The 22016-nt window shown below is 46.7% G+C and overlaps 1 protein-coding gene across 1 annotated transcript; it reads right to left on the bottom strand.

Annotated features, from left to right (window-relative positions):
• Positions 1–4013: 4013 nt before the first annotated feature.
• On the bottom strand, positions 4014–12205 carry EDEM2 (ER degradation enhancing alpha-mannosidase like protein 2). The gene is made up of 11 exons (XM_074920453.1): positions 12069–12205; positions 11889–11999; positions 11720–11759; positions 11187–11292; positions 10068–10193; positions 9157–9368; positions 8042–8183; positions 7623–7747; positions 6778–6922; positions 5490–5611; positions 4014–4677 (listed from the first exon to the last, which is right to left on the bottom strand). Exons 1-11 carry the CDS (start codon positions 12173–12175, stop codon positions 4186–4188), a joined length of 1728 nt encoding a protein of 575 aa, XP_074776554.1. The 5' UTR covers positions 12176–12205; the 3' UTR covers positions 4014–4185.
• Between the last annotated feature and the right edge of the window lie 9811 nt (positions 12206–22016).

Genomic DNA, 22016 nt, shown 5'->3' with positions numbered 1-22016 from the left:
CCGCCCCCAGCCCCGCGCCGCGCGGGGAGGCCGCTGCGGGCCGGCGGGGCTGATCGCCACGTCCGCGGCCTCGCCAGCCCTTCCCCCGCCCCTTGATCTCTCCCCGGGGGCTGCTAAGGCGGCAGGGCCACGACAGGAGTCGCCTGACCTCTACTCCTAAGTTTATTTCCATCAAAATACCTACATCTACTTTTTACTTTTCCTATTACTATCACCGGCTCGAGTGAGCAGAACCAAACCCCTTAGCACTGCGCCCAAGGAGCTGTCTAATCAAATGAGAATAATGACAGAATAGAGACTTGTGATCACACGAAGAGCCCCACGCCAGACCTTTACCACAAACCTGCTCTGCCCCTGGAAGATGGGGAGAAAGCTGGACTCACACAACCTGCTGAGGCAGGTGCTGCTCTCCACACCGAAGCAAAACAGTGTAAATGCCTCCAAGGGTTTAGAGAAAACCAAACCAACACAAAGTCAAAGGAGACACAGTGTTGGGAAGATGGGACGCTTGGGAGCAAGTTCTTGACTAACATCCAAGCAGCAGCTTAGAGGGACCTGAGAGGTGACAATGGTCCCAAACACCCCACTGTCATCCAGAGCGGTTATTGCCTGCCCCAGGGAGCAGCCCAGCTCCGATTCTTGGTGAGACAGCAAGGAGCACAGCATACAATGCGGATGATAGCCAAAATCATGACTGCTTTAAATGCAGGCCTTAGTTAATCTTCCATTTTAACTTCCCTTTGTTGTACCAGGAACAATACAAAGCAATGAAGACACTGGGGATTAACATGATGCTTAATAGCACTGCCTAACCAGTGCGGTGATGGCATCCAGGTGATGTATTTGGAAGTTTTACAGTATCAGGTCTTACATCACTTCTCACCACCATGAATAATTCATGGGCCTGATGATGATCACAGTTTTATTTGTAAAAAGCAAGATCTGTTAATGGATGACTTGCTGTTTAGATAAATTGCTGTTCACAGAAAGCCACTAAGCACTGCATTTGAAGAAATGCAAACATAGCAATCTTATCACTTGCACACTCACACTGACCCAAATACAAACGGCTGCTCTGTCCCTTTTCATACTGCTTCCCCTGCCCCGCCTCCCTTGCTTTTTGGTATGTTTTTTGCCATTTGCCAGCAGTTCATGTGAAGGTCTGACTCTTTTTTTCCTCTACCTTCACCTTTGTTAGCCCCATTAAATTAGTCTTTCAGAAGGTGTTTGACCTTCCATCAATCCACAGCCTCTCCAAATCCAAACAATTATTTTTGAAATACTTCAGAAAATCTGGCCTTATGGGTTGGGCTTTGCAGGCTGCTTGGAGTGGAGGAAAAAAACCACAAACAATTACAAGGACAGCCTCGACAGAAAATGCTAAATTTAGTTTCTGTGCTATCTTTCACAACTCGACAAAAATCCAGTTTCCTTCCAGCCTTTGGCAGATGCCATGAGTATGCACTGTAGGTGGGACCTTTTGAGTGCTGACCTGCCTCGTTTGGAAGCCATCCAAGATTGCCACTACCCATCTGTGTTTCGCACACATCTCATTTTGGATTCCTGACAAAACCTCCTCTATGTTCTGTTAACGTGACCAAGTGCGCACCATATTGCTTGATTGGAGCTCTCCCTCCAGCTGGAATACACTAAAATAGATCTGCCATCTCTTCCCACAGATAGCCTTCATTGTGAGGCCCCTGGGAGGAGTGGCAGCAGGAGATGACAAATTTTAGCTTTATTTTTTTTCCCAGCTGACTTGTGATAGTAATTTTGAATCCATCAAGTTGCCACTAACAGCAGAACCTCTTATGCTATACATACAGGGAAAGGAATCTGATCTCTTGTGGGACAGCCAGACACTGACGATTTCATCCCACCATCCCTTAGAGATTCCCAAACATCTGTCCTTCATCACGTTGCCTATGAAACAGCACAACTTGTACACGTGTCACTAAGGTTCAAGCATGCTCTCTGCCCTTCAGCAACTAGGCCAAGCCACAGTTTTCCATTTAAAGAAAAGGGTTACTAAGAATCCCTAGAAATCATATCACAGTTCTTTCTGTTAAAAGAAAGTCTTAGTAAGATGGTAGTCACTCTCAAATACTGGAACAAACCAAAATTAAGGCTGTCTTGTGTTGTTCCGACTCATCATCCATCCTGTAGCATTAATCAAGATCCATCCTCACTGTAGAACTGTGGGCAGATCAGTTCTTTCAGCTCCAACTGTGCTTTGGAAAGATCATACCTCATAAGGCTACTACCCTGTGGTTCTGCTACTGAAGCCTCAGAGGCGAGGGTATCGAAATGCTGTGGTTAGCAGAGATCTACAGTGTTGGTAATCTGCAGCTTGTCCCATAAATCCTTATTTTCCTCTACTTCATGGGTGGGGCAATACTGAGAAGAATCAGGACTGAGCACCAAGCTAAGCCATTGCAGAAGGCCTCCATTTTGTCGTTCTACAGATTAGACAATGCATAGTGCATGAGATCAGCAACTGGAAAAGAAAAAGATAGCATTATGGTTACAAGGAGCCACTAACAAGTGCTCCATCTTTGGCTAAGAATGCCTCAATTTTAGGGTGCTCCACTCTCAGTACCTCCCCTGCAACAGCTGTCCTACCTGCTAAAAGAAAACAAGTACAGAACTGGAAGGGCCTGTAGAAGTTACCAGTCCTTCCAATATGTTTGTCTGTCCAAAGTTGCAAGTGTCTGTTACTGCTGTTTACTCACAAATGCAACAGGATTTCCATCCTGAAGAGCAGGAGACAAAACCAATAGTTTCTCAAATCAACGCCACATCAGCAAAGACTGGGCATTCACCCAGTTGTATTTAACTATTTCACAGGCCACATGGATTTATTTATCTCTAACCCACTCAAATGACTACAGCTTGTTTGTGCTTGCTCCAGACTCCACACTTTCCAGCAGGCTTGAACAAAGTCCATCCCTTTTCTGCCCCCTGCTTTTTTCTTTGGAAATAAAAATTCTTTATAATGCTACTGATTTCTCTCTTTCTGTAATTGCATACATCTGTCAAAAACACTAACACATTTAACAGTTCGTATTTGTCAGGTCAACTGGACATCAAGAGGTTTCACGCTTTTTACCTGGTAAGAAAAAGACGGAAATGAGAGGAAGAGTCACAAGTTCTCTCACTGCCTGCTGCAGGGAGCAGCTTATGAACATCTGTTTGGCTGTCTCCTGCACCAAGGGAGAGCTGCATTTCACTCTGAACCAAGTCCCCTTCCATCCTACCCTTACGCACACTACACATACAGCTCAGCTGGTCCACCCTGAGGCCAAACTTCACTGACCAGAGTGGCTGATGCGGAGTTATGCAAGCAAGGCCCCAAAGGGAAGTTTAAAAGAGGAAGGAAATGGGAAAGTTTCATAAGAAAAGCATGTTACATTCTGTAAGAATAAAATCAAGCTCCACCGCAGGGTAAATCAAACCTTTGCTAGTCCACACTCCACCTCGGTTTACAGGTGATATTACCTGGCTGCTGACTAAACCAGCTTCAGGCAGGTGGCACCGACCCCCCCCCCGATTCTACATCCAGAGGAACTGAGCACTCTTCTGTGTTGCAAGTGCTCTCCTCCCCCCAGGCCATCCTTCACGCCCAGCAGAATGCTAGCTCTACAAATCTGGGCCTCCACCTCAAAATCAACAGATTTTCTCAACTGGTCATTAATCTGCGACCAAACCACATGTTCATAAAGAGGCCAAAGGGAAAAGGTGGAGCACATCACAAAGGAGACTTGTAGGCTCAGAAGTGAAGTCACAGCTAGCAATCCCTGCTTTTCCCCTTATGATAGACAACTGCTCAGGCTCATGTTTATAGAGCAAAGTAAGCTGTGGACTGTGAGTAAGCCTGTAAAACTTCAATACAAACTGACAATGAAATAAACAAGGTACCTCTAACCTGTACTTTTCCTTCTCTTTCTGAACACTTGTGTGCTACTCAGGCAACCAACTGGTTTGAGATTATCAGCTTTACAGTATTAACAGCTGATACCCAAATCACACTTCATGAACGAGCAGTAGCAGAATTTAATGGGAAGCTGTTTCACTTCATAATACAATTCACATTGTGAGGTACAACACTTCCATTATGAAACTATAAAAATATATTCCCAGTGTCTGAAGCAAGTTCAATAATTTAAACTTATCATGAAAAAAGAATCAGGTGTTATCTAGGAAGACCTGTCCCAATACTGCAAGTTTAGAGTTAAAAGATTGACTGGGGCAACTCAGAAGGGAGTGTGAGCTCTTCTTAAAGTTCCTTTTTTCTCCACCTTTTTCTGAAGGGGCATCTTCAGGGTCTTTTGTTCTTTCCCCTTCACCATGGTCAGAAGCTCTTTTTAAAGTGAATTTCTTGTTTTTCTTCAGTGAGTAGAATTCCCGCATCAAGTCTTCCACCTCCCACTGCTCTTCCTTACGCTTCCTACAGCAGTGTAGTGCAGCAGGGTCTATAGGATGAGCTTCAGTGTTGAAGATGTATCCTCCAGCATTCAGGACACATTCCCCGTATGGTGTAATCACCACATCAAAGACTGATCCATCATTGTGAATGAAGTTGTCTGGATCAAACAGCAGGTACAAGTATTTTACTGTTTCAGCCAAAAAGAAGGATTCCATGCGATTATCCAGCCTGTGATCTCTTAAGTCTTTGATCTACAAGAGAAGAAATACAATAGGTTAGTTATATTGTTAGGGGGAACGATAAAACCAGCTTGCAATTCATTTCAGTTAAACAGCACAGTATGGCACCAATTCACCCTGTATTTTAAACAGCTGTATGCAAATACATCAACGATGTTTTAAATTAACATAGTCTAGTGATAAGGAACAGGAAACTAACAATCAGGAGAAACACATTTCCCACCTGGGTAAGGAGAAGGGTAAGTCAGTTTTCCATCATTTCCCCCACTAAAAAAAAAAATCATAAGGCTATTACCTACTTCCCAAATAACAAGTATTGGGAATTAGGCCTTACAAGGAGTTTTTTTTGTAAGCTAGAGCTTGATAGAATGTTTGGAATCTTCTACTAAATTATTTTAGAGAAGTCACTCACTGCAGTTCTCCTGTGTTTGATCAGATTTGCATGGCACAGCAGGAAAGCACAATCACACAACGGGCAGGCAGAGTGTACATAAGCCTTCCTGCTGAGCTGGAACATCAAGTACCTACCAAGGTACTGGAGGCAGAACCTTCTGATGCTTTCCCATGTTTTGGGTTCTGGTGCCACAGCCAATGATAGAACTCATTCCACTGTTCAGGCTGTGAGGGAAGTTACTACCAGAAGCATGACCAGCAGTTACCCAGATCAGCTTCACAACAAAATACAAGGGGTTTGTTTGAAAAGAAGTCATGTTCCAACCACAGTGATCACTTGACTCAACAGCAAAACATCATTGATGAGAACACTTCCTAAAAGCTGATTTTTGCTGCCACTTAGCTGACTCAGCAGTTGACTTAGCACTTACAGTTGCAAATCCACAGTCCACCTTGCTGATTTTCTCTATGGACTCCACTGCATCTCTTCCCAGTTCTAAGAGCGTGGGATCTCTTGTAGCACGATACAGATACATTGCACTCTCAATCAGCTCTGCAAAACATCCCCAAACATTTCCAACCATAAAGATTACCAAACCATGTACACAGAGAAGATGAGATATTCCTTGAACTAATTTAAAAATACTACTTCAGGATGATCAGTAAAACAGTGGTTTTCCTCTGACTCAAAGCACAGATACTTGCTTTTACTAAGGATGTGCTACAAAGAAATTCACTCTAACCAGATTGCATCAGCTCAGGTAAGAGTGAATAATGCTCCCCTCCCACATTCAGGGAGTGGGAGGGGAGCAAGAGAGAAAAGGATTAAAACTCAGTTGTCAAAGGAAGAAAAGAAAGATGCTTCTAGAAAGTCTTGCAAACAAGAAATTCAACCCCCCAAACACACTTTTTAAATGACATCACAACCTTCTGAAAGAGGGGTATCTAAGACACCACAAAAAACAGGCATTAGGGAAATACTCTACATAGGCAACATGTGCACTGTGTTGTGTTTACTTCCTAAAGAAACAGGTCTTTTTCGCTGCTGTAATACCTCTGAAAGTTAATGCTGATGAGTATTTTTGGTAGAAGTGTCCAATGTGAGTGTCACCTGAACACTCAAACCAAAAGGAAACTAATTATCCTCATTTACAAAGCTTTACTGACCTAATAATCAGGTGTGAATATTTTTTTTTTTTTTGGTCAGTTATAAAAAACAGAAAAAAAGACAGATCATTTAATTGCAGTATCACAGACATCACATAACCCGTCTTATAGGTTGAGCTTTACTAGTGCAACTGGAATTGGTTTAATTCAGGAACTCAACAGAACTAGAGCGGTCTATTCATACTCACTTTCACTTCCTAAATTTAAAGGACACAGGCAGTCACATTAACGTTTTGCATGACTTCAAAACATCCTATGTCAGACAGTCTCTTAAACATGTCACATCCTACATGGTGAGCCCAATTTATTAACAGGCCCCTGTTACACAGTAACACCACAGTTTGTTCCCTTTAAGAAGTAGCCCTGCCCTTGTGAAGGCAGAAAGCAGAATGTGTAACTTTGACTATGGAAATCACTGGTAAAGTGCATGCAGGAACTAAGTCAAAGCAAAACTGGGGAGGAGCTTTTGGAGGGCAGGTGTTGCTAAGATTTGATCTTACCACCAGAGCCAAAGCAGCACTCCATGCTCCTCTTCATTTTATTTCTGCTTACCAGGCCTGAGCGGATATCCTTCCCTCTTGTCCACCGTGTAGCCCTGGGGAATGTTGTAGAACTCAGGCAGCCCACCAAACTGCTTCCAGACAGTGTAATAGTTGAGAAAGGTTCGCATGGCATTATCTACATCCCCAATTAGGCTCTGAGAGAGAGGAAACAATTAACAAAGCAACATCTGGGTGAAGAAGAAACAGCCCAGGAATTGATGTAATAACACTCCTATAAGTCAAAGCAAGAGATAGTGACAGAAATGGGTTGTTGAACAGGTCTGAGCGGTGTAACTAATACTCAGGCACGATGCTTAAGAATAGGTAAGACTGAAGAGGAGACAGATGCTGTTTTTCTGTTGGATCACAATCCACACACCTGAAATAATATGAAGTCTCTTTGATTTTTAGTTAGTAGAAGCTTGCATTTCTTCAGTCAACATTTCTTTTAGTCAGTCACAGCATCCAGTCTATTTCAGTAGGGATAACAAAGACCCAGACCAAGCCTAAGTACTGATGACAAAGCAAACCTCTCAGTGGGAAAGCATTCACACAAAGCATTTATGAGGTGGTGGAAAAAGAGGTGCGATTGCCTTTTTCCTTAGGTTCCCACCTGGATTATGAGACCACTGTCAGTCGAGTTTGCTACAACAAAACTGCTCTCCCATCACACTTAATTGGAGACTTTTTTCTCTAGACCATAGACAAAGTGAACATCTGCTCTTGCACAGGCTCAAGCTACTGTAGACTTTACCAGAGATCAAAACAAACTTTTAATCAGCACATATATGGGTTATATTTGTAACTTTTATATTAAAGGCTGACCCAAGACAGGTCTGGTATGACAGCTCTTACCTGTAGGCCTGGCCAGTAGGCCTCCAGGGACTGAAAAACAGGCATGGACACTGTTCCTTTGTACATCTGAACCCAGAGGTACCAGTCATCAAACTTTGTGTAATTTTTGATAGCTTTGTTATATTCTATAAAGAAACATAGATGGGTAGGTAATCCAACAAAAATATCCTTTTTTAAGAATGAGAAGCCCCCTTTTCACGTGAGCCATGTCAAGTGAACGACTTCTCAGGATGCTCACTTTGGTAACTCTTTGTTATCACAGGTTGTTCAAAAGTATTACAACAAATGCTTCAGGAACAGTCTTGAATGTACCCTGTTAGATTCTTCATCTTCTTCTTCCAGTCCCACATGCAGAGTTTTTACAGGTGCAGTCAAGAAGGCATTCCTGGGACCCTTCACACAGAAAACAAACTGCTCACCTAGAAACATGGACATCAGCTCCTTGTCCTGCAGGAGAATGGCTCCTTTCACAAGGTATTCAAAGTAGGAGTCCACTCCCGCCCCAATGCCAGCATCTTGGGCCACCCACTTGGCCGTTATCACATCAATGTGGTTACCAACCTAGAAGAAGTGAGGGAGGAGGAAAGAGGGAGTTAAAGTGGAAATAAAGCTAATCTACTAAATTACAATTTTAGAAAATCCCCACAACACCACCACACAAGAGAACGTTGACCTTTTTTCAGACCATCTATTTCCTGGATTCACAATGTCCATTCCAACTTTATGCTTACGATATAAACGCTGCACTTGAACAAAACAAAACACCATTATGCTACGGTAAAAATGCACTATTTCAACATGATGTGTCTGGTCCTAATTCCAACCTTACATAAGATTAGAGAAGGATGAAGAGGTAGAGATTCAGAGATGGAGGACAAGGATGTCAAAGTCATGAGAGCTGCCATGCTAATAATTAAATAGATCCTTTAATCCTGGGACTCTTCAGCCTAGAAACAGACCCAGCTGATGGAGAACAAAATACACAATCATGACTTGCTTAACAAAGAAAAAAAACCCCAGCTATTCAGTTTCTTGAACAAGGATTAGGGGTATAGCTATAGAAATTCACTGAAGAAAGACTGACCAGGAGACAGTAAACACAGAGATAATGCTTCTAGCTCTGGATATTCCTAAAACACTAAAGCTGTCGACTGGTAAAATATCTTGATCCACTTGCCATGCCCTTATTTTCTTTGATAGGCCATTGTCCTACCAGGCATTAGACAAACCTTTTATCTGTTACAGCTGCTGTTACAAAAACTGCAATACCCAGCAGAAGGCATCTGTCTCCCAACCACATCTGTTACAGACCAGAACAATGGCGTCATGTCGTATTGCACCACTGAAGCAGAGATGTGGATGCTGCAGGTGTTCGGGAACAATGTCAAACACATGCCTTCAGCCCAGTTATTAGCACTGTGGTTATTTATCTAGTTCTATCTTGTCTCTGTTTATGCTCTTTTATGCTTAGAATTGCATCCACAAAACTATACAAAAAGCAGGCCAGCAAGTTCAAAGTCCATTCCTCACTCACCAGCCCAATATCAGAGCGATTTTTCCACAGTGCCTTCAAAGCCTTCCTGGCAACATCTTCAAACACTGGGTCACCAGTAAGGTGGCTTAAAGTGGCAAATTCCACTATAAATGTACCAATTCCAGCAGTACAGGTGACTGGGGTCTCCCCGGGGTTTACTCCGTGCAGCAAGTTCACTGTTCCATATGGCATCCCAGTTGGGGTCTGAAAAGCTGAAACAGTATTTTTGGTTCACAGAAGCATTCACTGTCACGTTTGACAGACTGTCACGCAAACATGTGCCTCACATTCCACTACTCACGGGCAAGAAATGGGACTGGAGCAAATGCATTAACTGCAAAGAATAAAATAAGTGTGATTCCGGGAGGGGCAGGGAAGGTACCCCCAGCGAGATACAGTCCTGGGAAGGTACTGCAGATCTCCTCCACCTTGCCCACAGCAGGAGAGTGCAGACCTCTTTTTTTACAGCACAAGCAGGGTAGTCAAAATGGAACTAGACACACTGGTCAGCAAAATTGCAAACTCTGAGCTTGTGATTACTCCGTGGCAGCCCAGGGTGCACAGCACACAAGGGAACAGCGCCATGCCCGCAGGGCAGCCCACAAAGGAGTAGCTAAGGCTGCATCTTCTTGTCTTTACAAGCTGCTGTTTCACAGCCTTTATTTATTATTTATATTAAATATATTTCCCCTCAACAAACTAATGTGTTAAGAGCATACAACATTTGGCATGCATATGTACAACTGGTATCATGCCCTTCACAATGTTTGCCCCACCAGCTAAACTGGCTTTGAGCTCAGGGAACGCAGGAGTGTTTTATGAGTTTACACACCAAGCGGTGCCACCTTTGTCAGACACACCGGTCCCCTCAGGAACCACGGCATGGTGACACAAACTGGACAAGTTCTCACCGGGTAGGAGCTTGCGAGCTGCTTCCTCTGCCATCCTCAGGAGAGGTCCAGAGCACGGCCAGCCCACTTCTACTTCAACACCAGCCTTCTTCGACAGCAAGTGAGCGGAGAGGAGACCACCCACCACTGGAAGGTGCACAGTAAGAATCCCATTAAAGAATGTGGGGAGGAATAAACTCTGATACCAGTTGTATTTATCACGATGCAGAGGCAGCATTTGCAAGGAAGAAAAGTGAGATGGCTCATCCTTAACAGCCTAAGAATGGTTTGCTTCTTCCAGCCTGTTTGCAATGGGTAGTAGATATATTTCTCCCCCTATTTTAGAAGCATCAGATCCTACTGGCCCTACTACACCTGCACTGTCCTGCAGACAATCAGAGAGCTAACAGTATAATGAACACGAAACTCTATGTGAGGAATTGTTTCACTTCTTCCACAGAGCTTAATACTATGTTTCTGTAAAGCAATACAGCATATCTTCTTAAATTCCTTCGAGAAAGTGTCTAGGCCAGAGTCAAGAATTTCAGTGTAACTGACAGAGTTATCAGCCCTTTTCAGAGTCTTGTCTACTGTCTCATAACAAGCACAAACACAAAGAAATTACACTGCTGCAAAAACCGGCTTCACAATATTTGACAGGAGAAACAAAAAAAAATCACAACAGTCTTGTTCTTGGACAGCACTGAAGCAGTTAAGCAGGTATAAGACTCTAAAGACCTTTTTGATTTTCAAGAAAAAGACAAGTTTCACTTTATGACGCTATAGCAAGAAATTAATAATCTCTGTTCCAAAACAGTATGTAAAAAAAGGTAGTATACAATTTGTACTGTTCCAGTGGAAAACATGTTTATTCCAAAGCTCAAAACCTGGCACCAGAATACTGAAACTGCCATGTCTACTTCTAAGTGCAGTGAGGCAGGAAGCAAAAAGGTGATGTACAAAGACAAAAAGGAAGTGACATTTGTTTGGTATTTTTCTGTTTGTTTACATGTCCTGTTACACTGCCTTACAAATGCATTCTGACCACTACCTTGCACCTTGCATTGCCTCTGTGTACAGTTCAGAGACTCATATAGGAAGGAAATCCAGCATGAACGCCACGGAAGAAACCCACCTCACCTCGAATGTTAGTTTCAAAGACAGATGCATTGACATCAATATCAAAATCCACCCCTTCCTGCAGCACACTGACAACTCTCTGGAACTCAGAAACATTTCCCAAGATCTGCAGAGGAAGCAGGACAACAGAGAACAAGGCTTAGAGTTCACATGAAAACAAAGGTGCAATTCAATGATAGGAGCTCATTCTAGTCTTGTTTTACTATTTTGTGAAATCATTAATTACAAATAACACTAAAAAAGTAACTGATAGTTTAATCTCCTTTCAAAGCATTTTCTTCACACACTGTAGGGGTTTATTGCAGAGTTAGAAGGTGTCAGGGGCAAGGAGCTCTGGCCACCCACCTCCCGGGGCTGGAGCAAAGTGAAACGCAAAAGTTCCTTGGTCAATTAATAAACGATTTTCCGTCACTACCGCGTAAAAACCAGATATGAAGGAGGCCGGCACCGGCCTTGAGCGGGCTGAAGGCCGGTCTGCAGCCGCGGGCGCGCACAGGGCCGAGCCCCGGGGGTGCGGGGCAGCTCGTACTCACTAGCAGGGTGTCCAGGGCGTCGATCAGCGTGAGGGAGAAGCTGTGCGAGGAGAGAAGCGCGGTGAGGCCCGGCAGAACGGGGCGGGGGGAGCGCGCCCAGCAGCGGGGCGCCCCAGGCCCGGCCCCGCGGCAGGTGGGGACAATGCCCCGTCCCGGGGACGGCCCCTACCTGCCCCAGGTGTCCTGCCCGTCGCACGTCAGCGGCCGCAGCTCATCGTAGGGGAAGGCGCTCTCCAGGTAGTGCTCGTAGGCGTGGTAGAACATGGCACGCACCCGCTCCCTGAGGCACAAGCACAGCCCGCTCAGGCTCAGGCCCCGGCCCCGGCCCCGGCCCCGGCCCCGCACTCACCGGTAGGAAGCGACGTCCAGCCCCGGGGCGGCCGCGCCGGTGCCCGCCGGCAGCACCGGGAGCCGCAGCGCCCAGAGGCAGAGCAGGGAGCCGAGCCAGCGCAGCATGGCCGCGCCCGCCACCAGCGCCCTGCCCCGCCCCCGGCCGCCGACCAATGGGAGCGGCGGGGGCGGGCAGCGCATGCGCACACTGCCGGAAGTGGTGGCGCTGCGCGTCTGCTTCCGGGGCGCTGTGGGAGGGCGGGAGTGGGGGGCCGGGACCCGGGGACCGCTCCGGTCGTGCCGCGTTCCTGCGGCAACTTGTCGCCAGGACGGGAAGTAGCTGCAGTTACCTGGGTACAGACAGAATGACAGAACCGTCTAGGTTGGAAAACACCTTGAAGATCATCCGGTCCGACCATGAACCTCACACTGACCGTTCCCAACTCCCCCAGATCCCTCAGCGCTGGCTCAGCCCAACTCTTCAACCCCTCCAGGGATGGGGACTCCCCCCCTGCCCTGGGCAGCCCATTCCAACGCCCAACAGCCCCTTCTGCAAAGAAATGCTTCCTAATATCCAGGCTAAACCTTCCCTGGCACAGCTTGAGGCCATTCCCTCTTGTCCTATTGCTTACTATTTGGTTCAAGAGACTCATCCCCCCTCTCTGCACCCTCCTGTCAGGGAGCTGTAGAGGGCCAGGAGGTCTCCCCTCAGCCTCCTCCAGACTAAACCCCCCCAGTTCCCTCAGCCGCTCCCCAGCAGACCTGTGCTCCAGACCCTGCCCCAGCTCCATTGCCCTTCTCTGGCCACGCTCGAGTCATTCAATGGCCTTTTTGTAGTGAGGGGCCCAAAACTGAACCCAGGAATCGAGGTGCGGCCTCAGGTTCATGTGCTCCTTCACCAGAGGCTGTAGGTCCCCCCTCAGGGACTTGGAGGGACGCCCGGAGGCAGCAATGAGCCTCCTGGTCACAGCGGAGGCCCTGGGGGAGCTGGGGGCTCTGGAGGTGCAGCTCTCAGACCTGAAAATAAATGTAATAAATACTGTGATATTTTTATAGCAGTGATGTGTTACCCGCGATGGTACCAGCTGCTTGGGAAGCACTTTTAATTAGTTTAAAATTTTTTAAAAATAGTTATTTTACCAAACAATGTTTAACTTTGTATTTAACAAGGCCTGAGTGATTAAAGTGTACAGAGAAGATATCCTAACCTTGAGAATAGACACATCCTGGCAAAATTGCTTAAACAAGGCAGATAAGAAAGAAGAGCTTGGCCAGGCAACAGAGTTGGGAAATATCCAAGGAGAAGAAACTGTCCTTGAAAGACTCGTAACCATAAAAGGGGAAAAGGGCTAGGGGGCTAACTCCCCAAACAACCACTGACGACCACCCAAGACCCCCGTGAATGTGTAGTGTAGTTTTGCAATGCCAGCATTATGTAAAGGTAGTAGATATGCAGAAAGGCAGAGATTTCTTGGAAAATGTATGAATATTCACATCTTTAAGGTATATAAAGGATGAACTATTGTTTTAGTGCATACACGTTAGGTGGAGCAATCCTCTGTGCATCCAGCGCTGCAATAAAGAGGATGCCGGCTTCTTAAGGCTGCACTGGTGTTAAGAGGTTTATTCCCAATTTTGGCAACACTGTGTGGGAAAAGGAGAAGATGCGTGGCACTGCTTCTGTGCAATTCCTGTCTGGCAGTGAGGATGGAAATGGCCCAGGGTATTTGTGAAACAGTTGGGAGATTCCTGGCCTGTAAGCCTTCCTCCTGACAAATCATCCTCACGATCTTTCTCCCTCTAAATCAAATCCAAAACTTGCAGGATTTGATTTAGATCAGGACCTGCTCCAGAGAAGCCAGCATCCAGACCTGTGTGCATGGTATCACTCTCCCACGCTGCAAGTGGGCTTCAAATCCAGTATTCCTCCATGTCAGAGCAGGACTGGCTCAGCAGCAGCTGGGATCATAGCAGCCCAGTTCCCTTCAAGAGGAGTGAGTCCCCGGGGTATCGGTGCTGTGGCTCATGTCAGGGAAGATTACCGAGCCTGTACTCCCAGTGTGATTACATTAACACCCTGCTGTTTAACCAGCAGGTTGCATTTTAACATCAGAGCAATTGGCAGGGCTCTCTCTACACCTGCATCTTCAGGCTTTGATGGATCCACAGTAAATCCTTCCCTTTCTCCCCCATATGTGCCTGTAGGTGAGGAGGAGTGAGGTGGGACCCTGGCAGGGAGAGCAGAAAGAAGTGATAAGCCAGTCCTTTGCCTGGCAAAGCTGCAGCGTGTAGAAATCAAAACTAAACCAGCTTGCTTGCAGGAGAGGAAGGGGCACAAATAACCCAACACTTCCCATCTCATGCCGCCGTTGAGCATCGGGGAGGGCTGGCTGTTGCTGGCTGTTCTTCGACTAAATAAACCCACTTTTACCCCGAGGTTTTCGCCCGGGGCAGTCCCACTAGGTGTCAGTGCGCACTCGCGTACTGGCGCGGCTGCAGGCAGCTCTGCTCCGGGGAGGCAACAAAAAGCCACTGAGTAATTTCGATGTATTGTTCATTTGCTGCAGCTGTAATTTAGGTTTCTGGGGCCATTTATCATAAAGCTGTCTGCTTTCTTATTCCATGGCTCAAGGCTGCTGGAGTATATCTTGCTGTGTTCCTGGGAGAATCAAACTATTGGAGCTGATTTCACTAAAAGCTGTCACAGTACATTACTGGAGCGCATTTTATTAAACTTCATTTTCCAGACTTAAATTTAACAGTGTTCTAGACCACTGTCATTTACCATATACTAGAACAGTAATTTCTCTATCAAAGTCAGTTATTGAATTCAAAAAGTTGACTGAAGTATTTTTGAAACAGATACAGTATGTGAGTTGAAAGAAAAACACGACAAGACAGAGGCAGAGCTGTGTCCCTCCACCGGCATCAGAGGGAGAGCGGGAAGGTGGCAGCGCACATCCACCGTGGCCACGGAGGAGGCGGCTCCATGGAGGCAGCGTCACGGGCACTAATTGCACTCATTGAAGCATGGTAATCAGTTGCTGCATCCCACTAAGCACTTGTAAAAATATTTACATGGAAGAAATATAGCTAACTGTAACAGAGTTGAGCTGTCCATTGCAAAAGAGCTTTCTGTCTCTCGACCTGCAAGTGCTGTGAATAGCAAAGACCAAAACAAGGGATGAACTGAGGATGGTGTAAATGGGCCTGAATCGCTCCTCCAGGGACTGATGGGCAAGAGAGCAACGGCAGGGAGAGCCACCTGGATCAGAACTGAGTCGGTTGTGAAAAAGCTGGTTTTGATGCAATGCTCATCACCCTCCTTACTGCTTCTGAGAGCACTTCAGGCAGCTGAGCACCCTGGGGTGGATTTGGGAGGCAGCCGGGGCTGTCTCCTCCCAAGCATGTGCTGCTCTGCCTCCGGACATAGCCACAGGTTTGTGGCAAGCCCCGCTGAAGCAAGGTGACTTTGTTGTTGCCACCACAAGCCACACCATAGAGGGGCTGAGAAAACTGGCTGTTGAGGGCTGGGTGGGAGCTGCTGCCATTGCCAGAGGGGAGGGCACCGTGTCGGAGCTCAGGGTGTCGGACAGCCCAGGCTGCTGATGCTGCACGGTCCCTGTGCGTAGGATGAGCAGCGTGGTGGTGTGGCAATCACCTGCGTGTTTATGAGTAAACACAACTACACCTGGTGGGATGGAAATTACTGGGGGGAAAGGGTGGTTTTCAACATGGCTGTGGCATATACTAGAGGAATATTAATGTGGTCTGTACATAATATCGTACAAGTTACATAAGCTTAACGCAATAAATCAAAGAAAATGCGGCGAGTGGTGCTTCCAAATGGACAGAGCACATTACTAAAATATTTAGGCCGCATCAGAGTTAAGTGCTTCTTCAGATGCCTCACTCCAGCTTGTCAGGCTTTCTGTCTTTATGAAAAGGCCACTGGCAAAATAATACAAAGTTTCATTTGGATGTGGGAGAGTCTGTAATTATAGGGGCGTTTAACACTTTGGTTTATGACATCTTCAGGCTGAGGACTTATTTACTACTTGCCATTACCATAAGTGGTGCTGTTGCCCTGCTTGCAATTTTGATGCCCCATTAAGATGGAAACTATGTAAATCAGGATCGTCCATTAATATTTATAATTCATGGTGGAATGTAGGAGTTTGTCTGTAATGAGAAGAATCGTAAACAGGAGTTTTATGAACACTGAAAACTGTTGCTAAGGTGGTTCTCTTGAAATAATTTTCCATTGCAGCCGAACATCAATTCTTAATTTTAGTAGCATGCATAGCAGGATGGAAACGATGATTGATTTTTCTCCAAGTGCTGTGGGCTGCTTCAGTCAAGATTTCACTATAAAAGACTAGACATTTCCAATTGCTTTTCATAAGTTCAGAATTGATTTTATTTGTTTAGCACCCGACTAACATAATAAAAGAGAAGAGAAAAGAAATACAGCCAAACACAAGACACAGAAAACCTATGGGCTACCTGGTTTCTCACCTTCCTTTTGGTGCCACGATTTTAAGTTATGCTGCAATTTAAAAAATAGAGCTGGACTCGTAGCTGCCTAGCTGTGCCTGGTGAGGTGTCCCACTGCTTCACAGCCCTGCTCTCCCAGGCAGGGAGTATGAACAGAGTAGGTCCTGCCAAGGTGGCACTTAGCAAGCAGAAACAACAACAAAAGATGAGAGAGGGAGAGCTGATGTGGCATCACTTCACCATGCAGCTTCCCTGGCTTCAACTGGTTCTCTTTAAACCTCTTACTGATTTTAATTTCACTAACTAACTTAACTAACCAGCATAGTTGCAGAAACTGTAGGTAAGCACCACCCAGAGAATTAATGCAGCGAGAGCTCCTATTCCAAACAGGTTTCTTCCAAATAGGGTCATGCAGAAGCTGTTTGCACTGTGTTCACAAAGAATTGTGGCTCTTCATAGAGTTTGAATATTTTATGCAAGTCTGTCTTGCCGTTGGGATTCTGACAAGTGAGAAAGCAAAAATAAAACTGAGTTAGCATTGATGTGTCTTGGTTTTTAGTAGGGGGATTTATGGCACCCACATTACATGACATCGATAAAGTCCAAAGCTGCCACACTCGGGTGAATGAAGTTTCATTTTCTTTATCTGAGCTAGGATTTTCCCATAGGGACTGTGGCTCTGATATTTTTTTACCAGAAAGGTTTAGAGGTGTTCAGATGATTGGTGTCTGTAGAATACAGATAGGTGAACAGGGGATAGGCAGCATTTCATTTCTCTTTTACATAAATTTGTCATGTCCCCAAGGGCCAGGGAACAGGTATGCAGCCTTTGGGTGCCGGCAGGGGAGAGGTGTGGGTCTGCTGCCAGCCCCTTATGCCACGAGAGTCAGGGATGCCTGCAGAGGGACTGCCTTCTGCATCTTTTATTTTTTCTGGTGGGCTTACAAAGATAGAAAAAAAAAAACAAAGAAGGGACAAGAAGAGTTGTTCAGCCTTACGCATGATGGGAAAGGGGTGGGAAGTTGGTTATCAGCACCAGTGCAGCCAGGATTTTGACCCTGAAGTTCAAAAACCTTGTGTGTCTGGGAGAACCCCCCACCTTTCATATTTGCTTGGAGAATATGGCGAGAAGGGCTGAGTTTACAGCTGGAGAGAAACAGTGAGAAAACCCTCCTATGGCTCTCTGGAAACACAGAGAAATGGCAGAGACATTTCATTGTCTAGTTTATGATCAAAAGTCACCGTTTATGACCAAAAGTCACCGAAACTTGCCACTGAGCAAGGATCTCCTGCTGTTAGGTAAAGGTTGGAACAGAGGTGAGTTTGTTCTCAAAGCGGGAGACAAGGACTGTGCTGGAGGGTGTTAACTGCTGCCAGCTGGTAACTGCTGTTAACTGGTAACTGCTGCCAACGCGGGTGCGGGACCAGGGGGAGGCGGGTTTGGAGCTGCTGTGGGAATTTCCCTTGTATTTGGGAAAAAGGATTTTTGTCCAGAGGTTTTGGGGTGGGGGGGACAGGGGAGGAAGGGGGACAATGCCAGCAGCCACACCAGGACATTCTGGGCTCAGGCTGGGGCTTGCACAGGAGCCCGAGTGGCAGAGAAGACAGCCTGCTTCTGGCTGGCACCTTTCTGTGGTGCGGCCTGAGTTGCATGGAGATGCAGTGGAAAAGATCTGGAGGAGTCACTTCTCTGAAAGCAGATTTTTGCTTTCAACCTAAAACTACTTTATTGCCACTACACAGTGTGTGTCATATGTATGACATATATTAAGGCAGTCAGGTGACAACCCCCATGGCTACCTTCTGTCCCTAGGCTTATTTTCTGATGTCATATATATGACATATAGTAAGACAGTCAGGTGACAACCCTGATGGCTGCCTTCTGTTCCTAGACTTAAGTTTTGATACGGGTAAATAGTAAGCTCCTCCCTGGTATTGTTGTTTCAGTCTGCTTGGAGTAATAATCTGGCAAACCCTGAAAGACATTGTTCTCTGTGAAAATTACTTTGATATTTGATAATTGCCAATTTTGTGACACTGAAATTACCATTAAAACAGCACAATCAATCTCTGTAAATGGTCATCAACAGAAGCGACCCCCCTGCAGTTCTTGGAAAGGGGATGGATGGTTTACAGCAGGAAGGCAGAGCAGAGGGAAGCCCTGGTCCTGCCGGGATCTGTAGTGTTTTGTCCCTGGATCCAGTGACATCTCCTGTCACTGAAGATGACAGCAGGCTGTCTGCTTGTCAGGGCTGGCTCTCAGGAGCTCTGCACAGGAGCCAAAGCCACGCAAAGAGCACTGATGCTTGGTCCTCGCACAATTTGTGCGAGACACCTGTGCTGACTGCACCTTGCTCCTCTCTACAAGAGGATCTGGGCAACTAAATACAGCCAAACGTGGCTCAGGCTTTGTTAATTCTCACTGTTTCAGGGATCCCAACAATTGCCTGAGAGAGAAATCACTGTTGGGTTTTCTGGAATAAATACCTTATTTTTTTTGTCCATGCTGTTGGCACGTGCTTTCAAAACTTACATCCCCCTGTCTGCACTCACACTGAATAGAGTAACCTCCTCCTTGTGAGGTCCTGGCCTCCTTTCCTGGGGATCTACCATAATGGCTTTTTCAGTGTCTCATCCATATTTGATGAGAAGGATTCAAGCAGAAAGCTGATTTCGTTAAAAGCTCTCTTCTTCCTGTTATGTAGAGGCCTCTGAAGAAGAGGTGAGTTCATTAGCAGAGCTGGAAGGAAAACTTCGCATGCCGGTAGGTTGGACTGGGCCCTCCTGTAGAGCAGCTGAGATGTGCATTGTAGGAACCCCCTCTAGCATGGCTGAGGGTCAGAGCAGAGCCTGCAGAGCAGCGAGGCATGGCGACTGGACCCATCAACATGTTGGCCCATTTGTGGGGCTGGCCCATGCCTTGGAAGCTGAACATGTGGGATGTGAAAACAAAACACAAAGGTCCATGGGTTACTCTTGGCTTCATTATTCCACTGGCAGTCTGTAGGAGATCTGGAGGGTTTGCTGGCCGTGCTGTGGAAAAGTGCTCTTGATGGGGGCTGTCATCTGCGTGTCATCCACAGGGGGGTTTGGCCCGATTTTTTGTAGGCTGATCTGGTGGCCTTGTCACCATGCTGCAGCTCTACTCTGCAGGTGAGGAGATGTGGGCTCCTGACCCCATCCTTCCTGATGCTTGTTCCCACAGAGCCATTTTCCCCTCCTGAAGTGTGGAAGGAGATGGAGGGACCTCCTTCCTCTCCTCTCCACATCCCAGTCTCATCCCAGGGGACTATGAAGGCCAGATGGCAATGGGTCTTGCAGCAGGGCACCTGCCTTGTCTCCCAGCTGCTGTATGCAGCAGACTGGGGTCTCCCTTGGTGTACTCGTGGCTTCAACAGGAGGCTGTGGTAGCAGATCAGCTTCCTGCCAAGCTTCAGCCTCCATCCTCCATCCACGGATTCACCCATCAAGCCATGCTCACTCCATTGCTCCTGCCCCAGACAGGAAAGGGAGAGGGACATGTACAGGGTGGCTTTCCTTAGTGCTTCTGGTCCTGCTCACGTTGCCTCTCTTGGCTTTTCTCTGCAACCCTGAAGGCTAAGGAATTGCAATGTGTTCATAAGCAAGCTGAGATTCTTGGAGACCAACAGATTCAAGGAATGGTTCATTAAGGAGGGAAGAAATCCAGTGCCCGAAACTTGCTTGAAGGTCTCCAGTAGGGGAGGGCTGTGGCTGCCTGATCTCCTGGGCTTGGTGTGGGGCAGTGCTGTGCTCCCATACGCCCCCAGTGACTAAAGGAGAGCCCCAGGAGGGTGGTGGTGAACTGAGGGGGGAGTGAGCTGGCAAGGGGTAGCATCCCCCATTCCAGCACCCTGCAGCATCTTGGTGCTGCTTCCACATCCACAGACTGTCACCTGAAGGACTCCCCTGAGGCCTTCGCTCTGCAGCTTGCAGCAGGACTATAGGGACATTTTGATGTCCCCTTCTGCTGCCTGGCAAAGCCATGGACAAGGACAGCTTTCGATGGCGAGAACCAGCCCAGAGCTGGCCACTTCTGCGACAGCTTGGACAGTGGTCCCAGCCAGAAAGTGAGATGCTGGTGAAGATATTTGTGTTGAAACCTCTCTGGCAAACATTTGGTGGTTTGTAGAGAACTGAAAGAATGACAACTTTGCTTTAAAATAAAACTTTCAGTTTTCAGTTGTTAGTTTGGGATTATTGATAAAAATCAAGTGTGTTTTCACTGGCAGTGACTTTTCAGAACAGGGTTTGGTGGCTAACCACCTGCTCCCTCTGTGGTCAACCAGAACTGTATCAAAGGCAGTTTTGCACCCCTGAGTCCCTGGTCTGTGTCCCAAGAGAGCTCCTGCCCCTCTGGGCAGTGCTGTGAGACACAGACCTGCCACCACGACATCATCACAGACATTCATCCATGTTTGGCATGGGAAGGGATGCCATGCCTTTCTGTCTTCTGGACCTCTTCAGTGATGTTCAGCCGAGTTCCCAGTAACCCACCCCTCTAGGTGCCCAAAGTTTCATGTCTTCTTTCATTCCTCAGCTTCTCCTCTGTTCTGGTGCTCTTTTCTGTCAAGCAGGGGCATGGAGCTCCTCACTGAAGTCCCTATAGCCGCACTGGGGACAACACCTTGCTGTCCAAACTGGGCTTCAACTGCCCTGTTGCTCCTTGTGTCCCCCCCAAGGTAGCCCCCGGGGCCCTGGCACCATGGGAGCCTCTGGGATGGCTACTGCTTTTGCTGAGCCCTTGTGAAGCTCTGGTCTCCTTCCAGGGAAAGGCCTGTTCTGCTGCTGGTTGTAGGCAGGTGAATCACCACGGCACTGCAGAGAAGTCAGGCAGCTGACAAAGCTGCCAACATGGAAATTATTTTTAAAGAAAGCTGTGTGCCTTTTTTGTTAACAATTATTATGAGTGGTCAAATAGCATCTGTGTCACAAGAGGACTGTTTTCATGGCAGTTCTGCTGCTGCTGTCTGAATCCTCGGATGTCAGTGGGCTGGAGGATTCCTTCCTCTCTTATTTGAAGATGATATTTATTTCTTCTCTGTTAATGTTTTTTAGAGCCTGCTAGAGAGTCTCAAAAACAAGTGTTGGCCTTGCCTTCATGTCAGACAAAATGCATGTATTGAGGCATTTTTCACCACTCCAGCTGTGAAGCTCCTTTGAGGCCGTGAGGTGACACAGTGGCAATGGACTGTGAAAGGACAGGCTTCCAGATGGGAAGATGACAGGCTGACAGTGCAAAACTCCCTGCAATGACCTTCCAGCTCCACCAAAATGGAAGCAAGTTCCCCTTGATGTCAGCACGGCAGGAGATCTCCTGATCTCCACAGGTGCATGTCCACACTGGGAGTGATTGAGCAGGGGACAAAACCACCACAGGCCTCTGAGCTTCTTGTCCGTGGTGAACCCAACTGTTTTGTTTACTGGTGTACAAATAAGAAACCAGCAGCTG

This window comes from Athene noctua, chromosome 16 (assembly GCF_965140245.1).
Source record: "Athene noctua chromosome 16, bAthNoc1.hap1.1, whole genome shotgun sequence".
NCBI lineage: Eukaryota > Metazoa > Chordata > Aves > Strigiformes > Strigidae > Athene > Athene noctua.
This window is presented reverse-complemented; position numbering and strand designations above follow the sequence as displayed.

What these genes read in the sequence shown, in the direction of transcription:
- EDEM2 (XM_074920453.1), bottom strand. Translation starts at nt 12,175, where the DNA reads ATGCTGCGCTGGCTCGGCTCCCTGCTCTGCCTCTGGGCGCTGCGGCTC. An exon ending in CTGGACGTCGCTTCCTACCG is followed by an intron (nt 12,000 to 12,068) that starts GTGAGTGCGGGG and finishes CTTGTGCCTCAG; the next exon opens with GGAGCGGGTGCGTGCCATGT. An exon ending in TGGACTGTGGATTTGCAACT is followed by an intron (nt 4,678 to 5,489) that starts GTAAGTGCTAAG and finishes CTTCTCTTGTAG; the next exon opens with ATCAAAGACTTAAGAGATCA.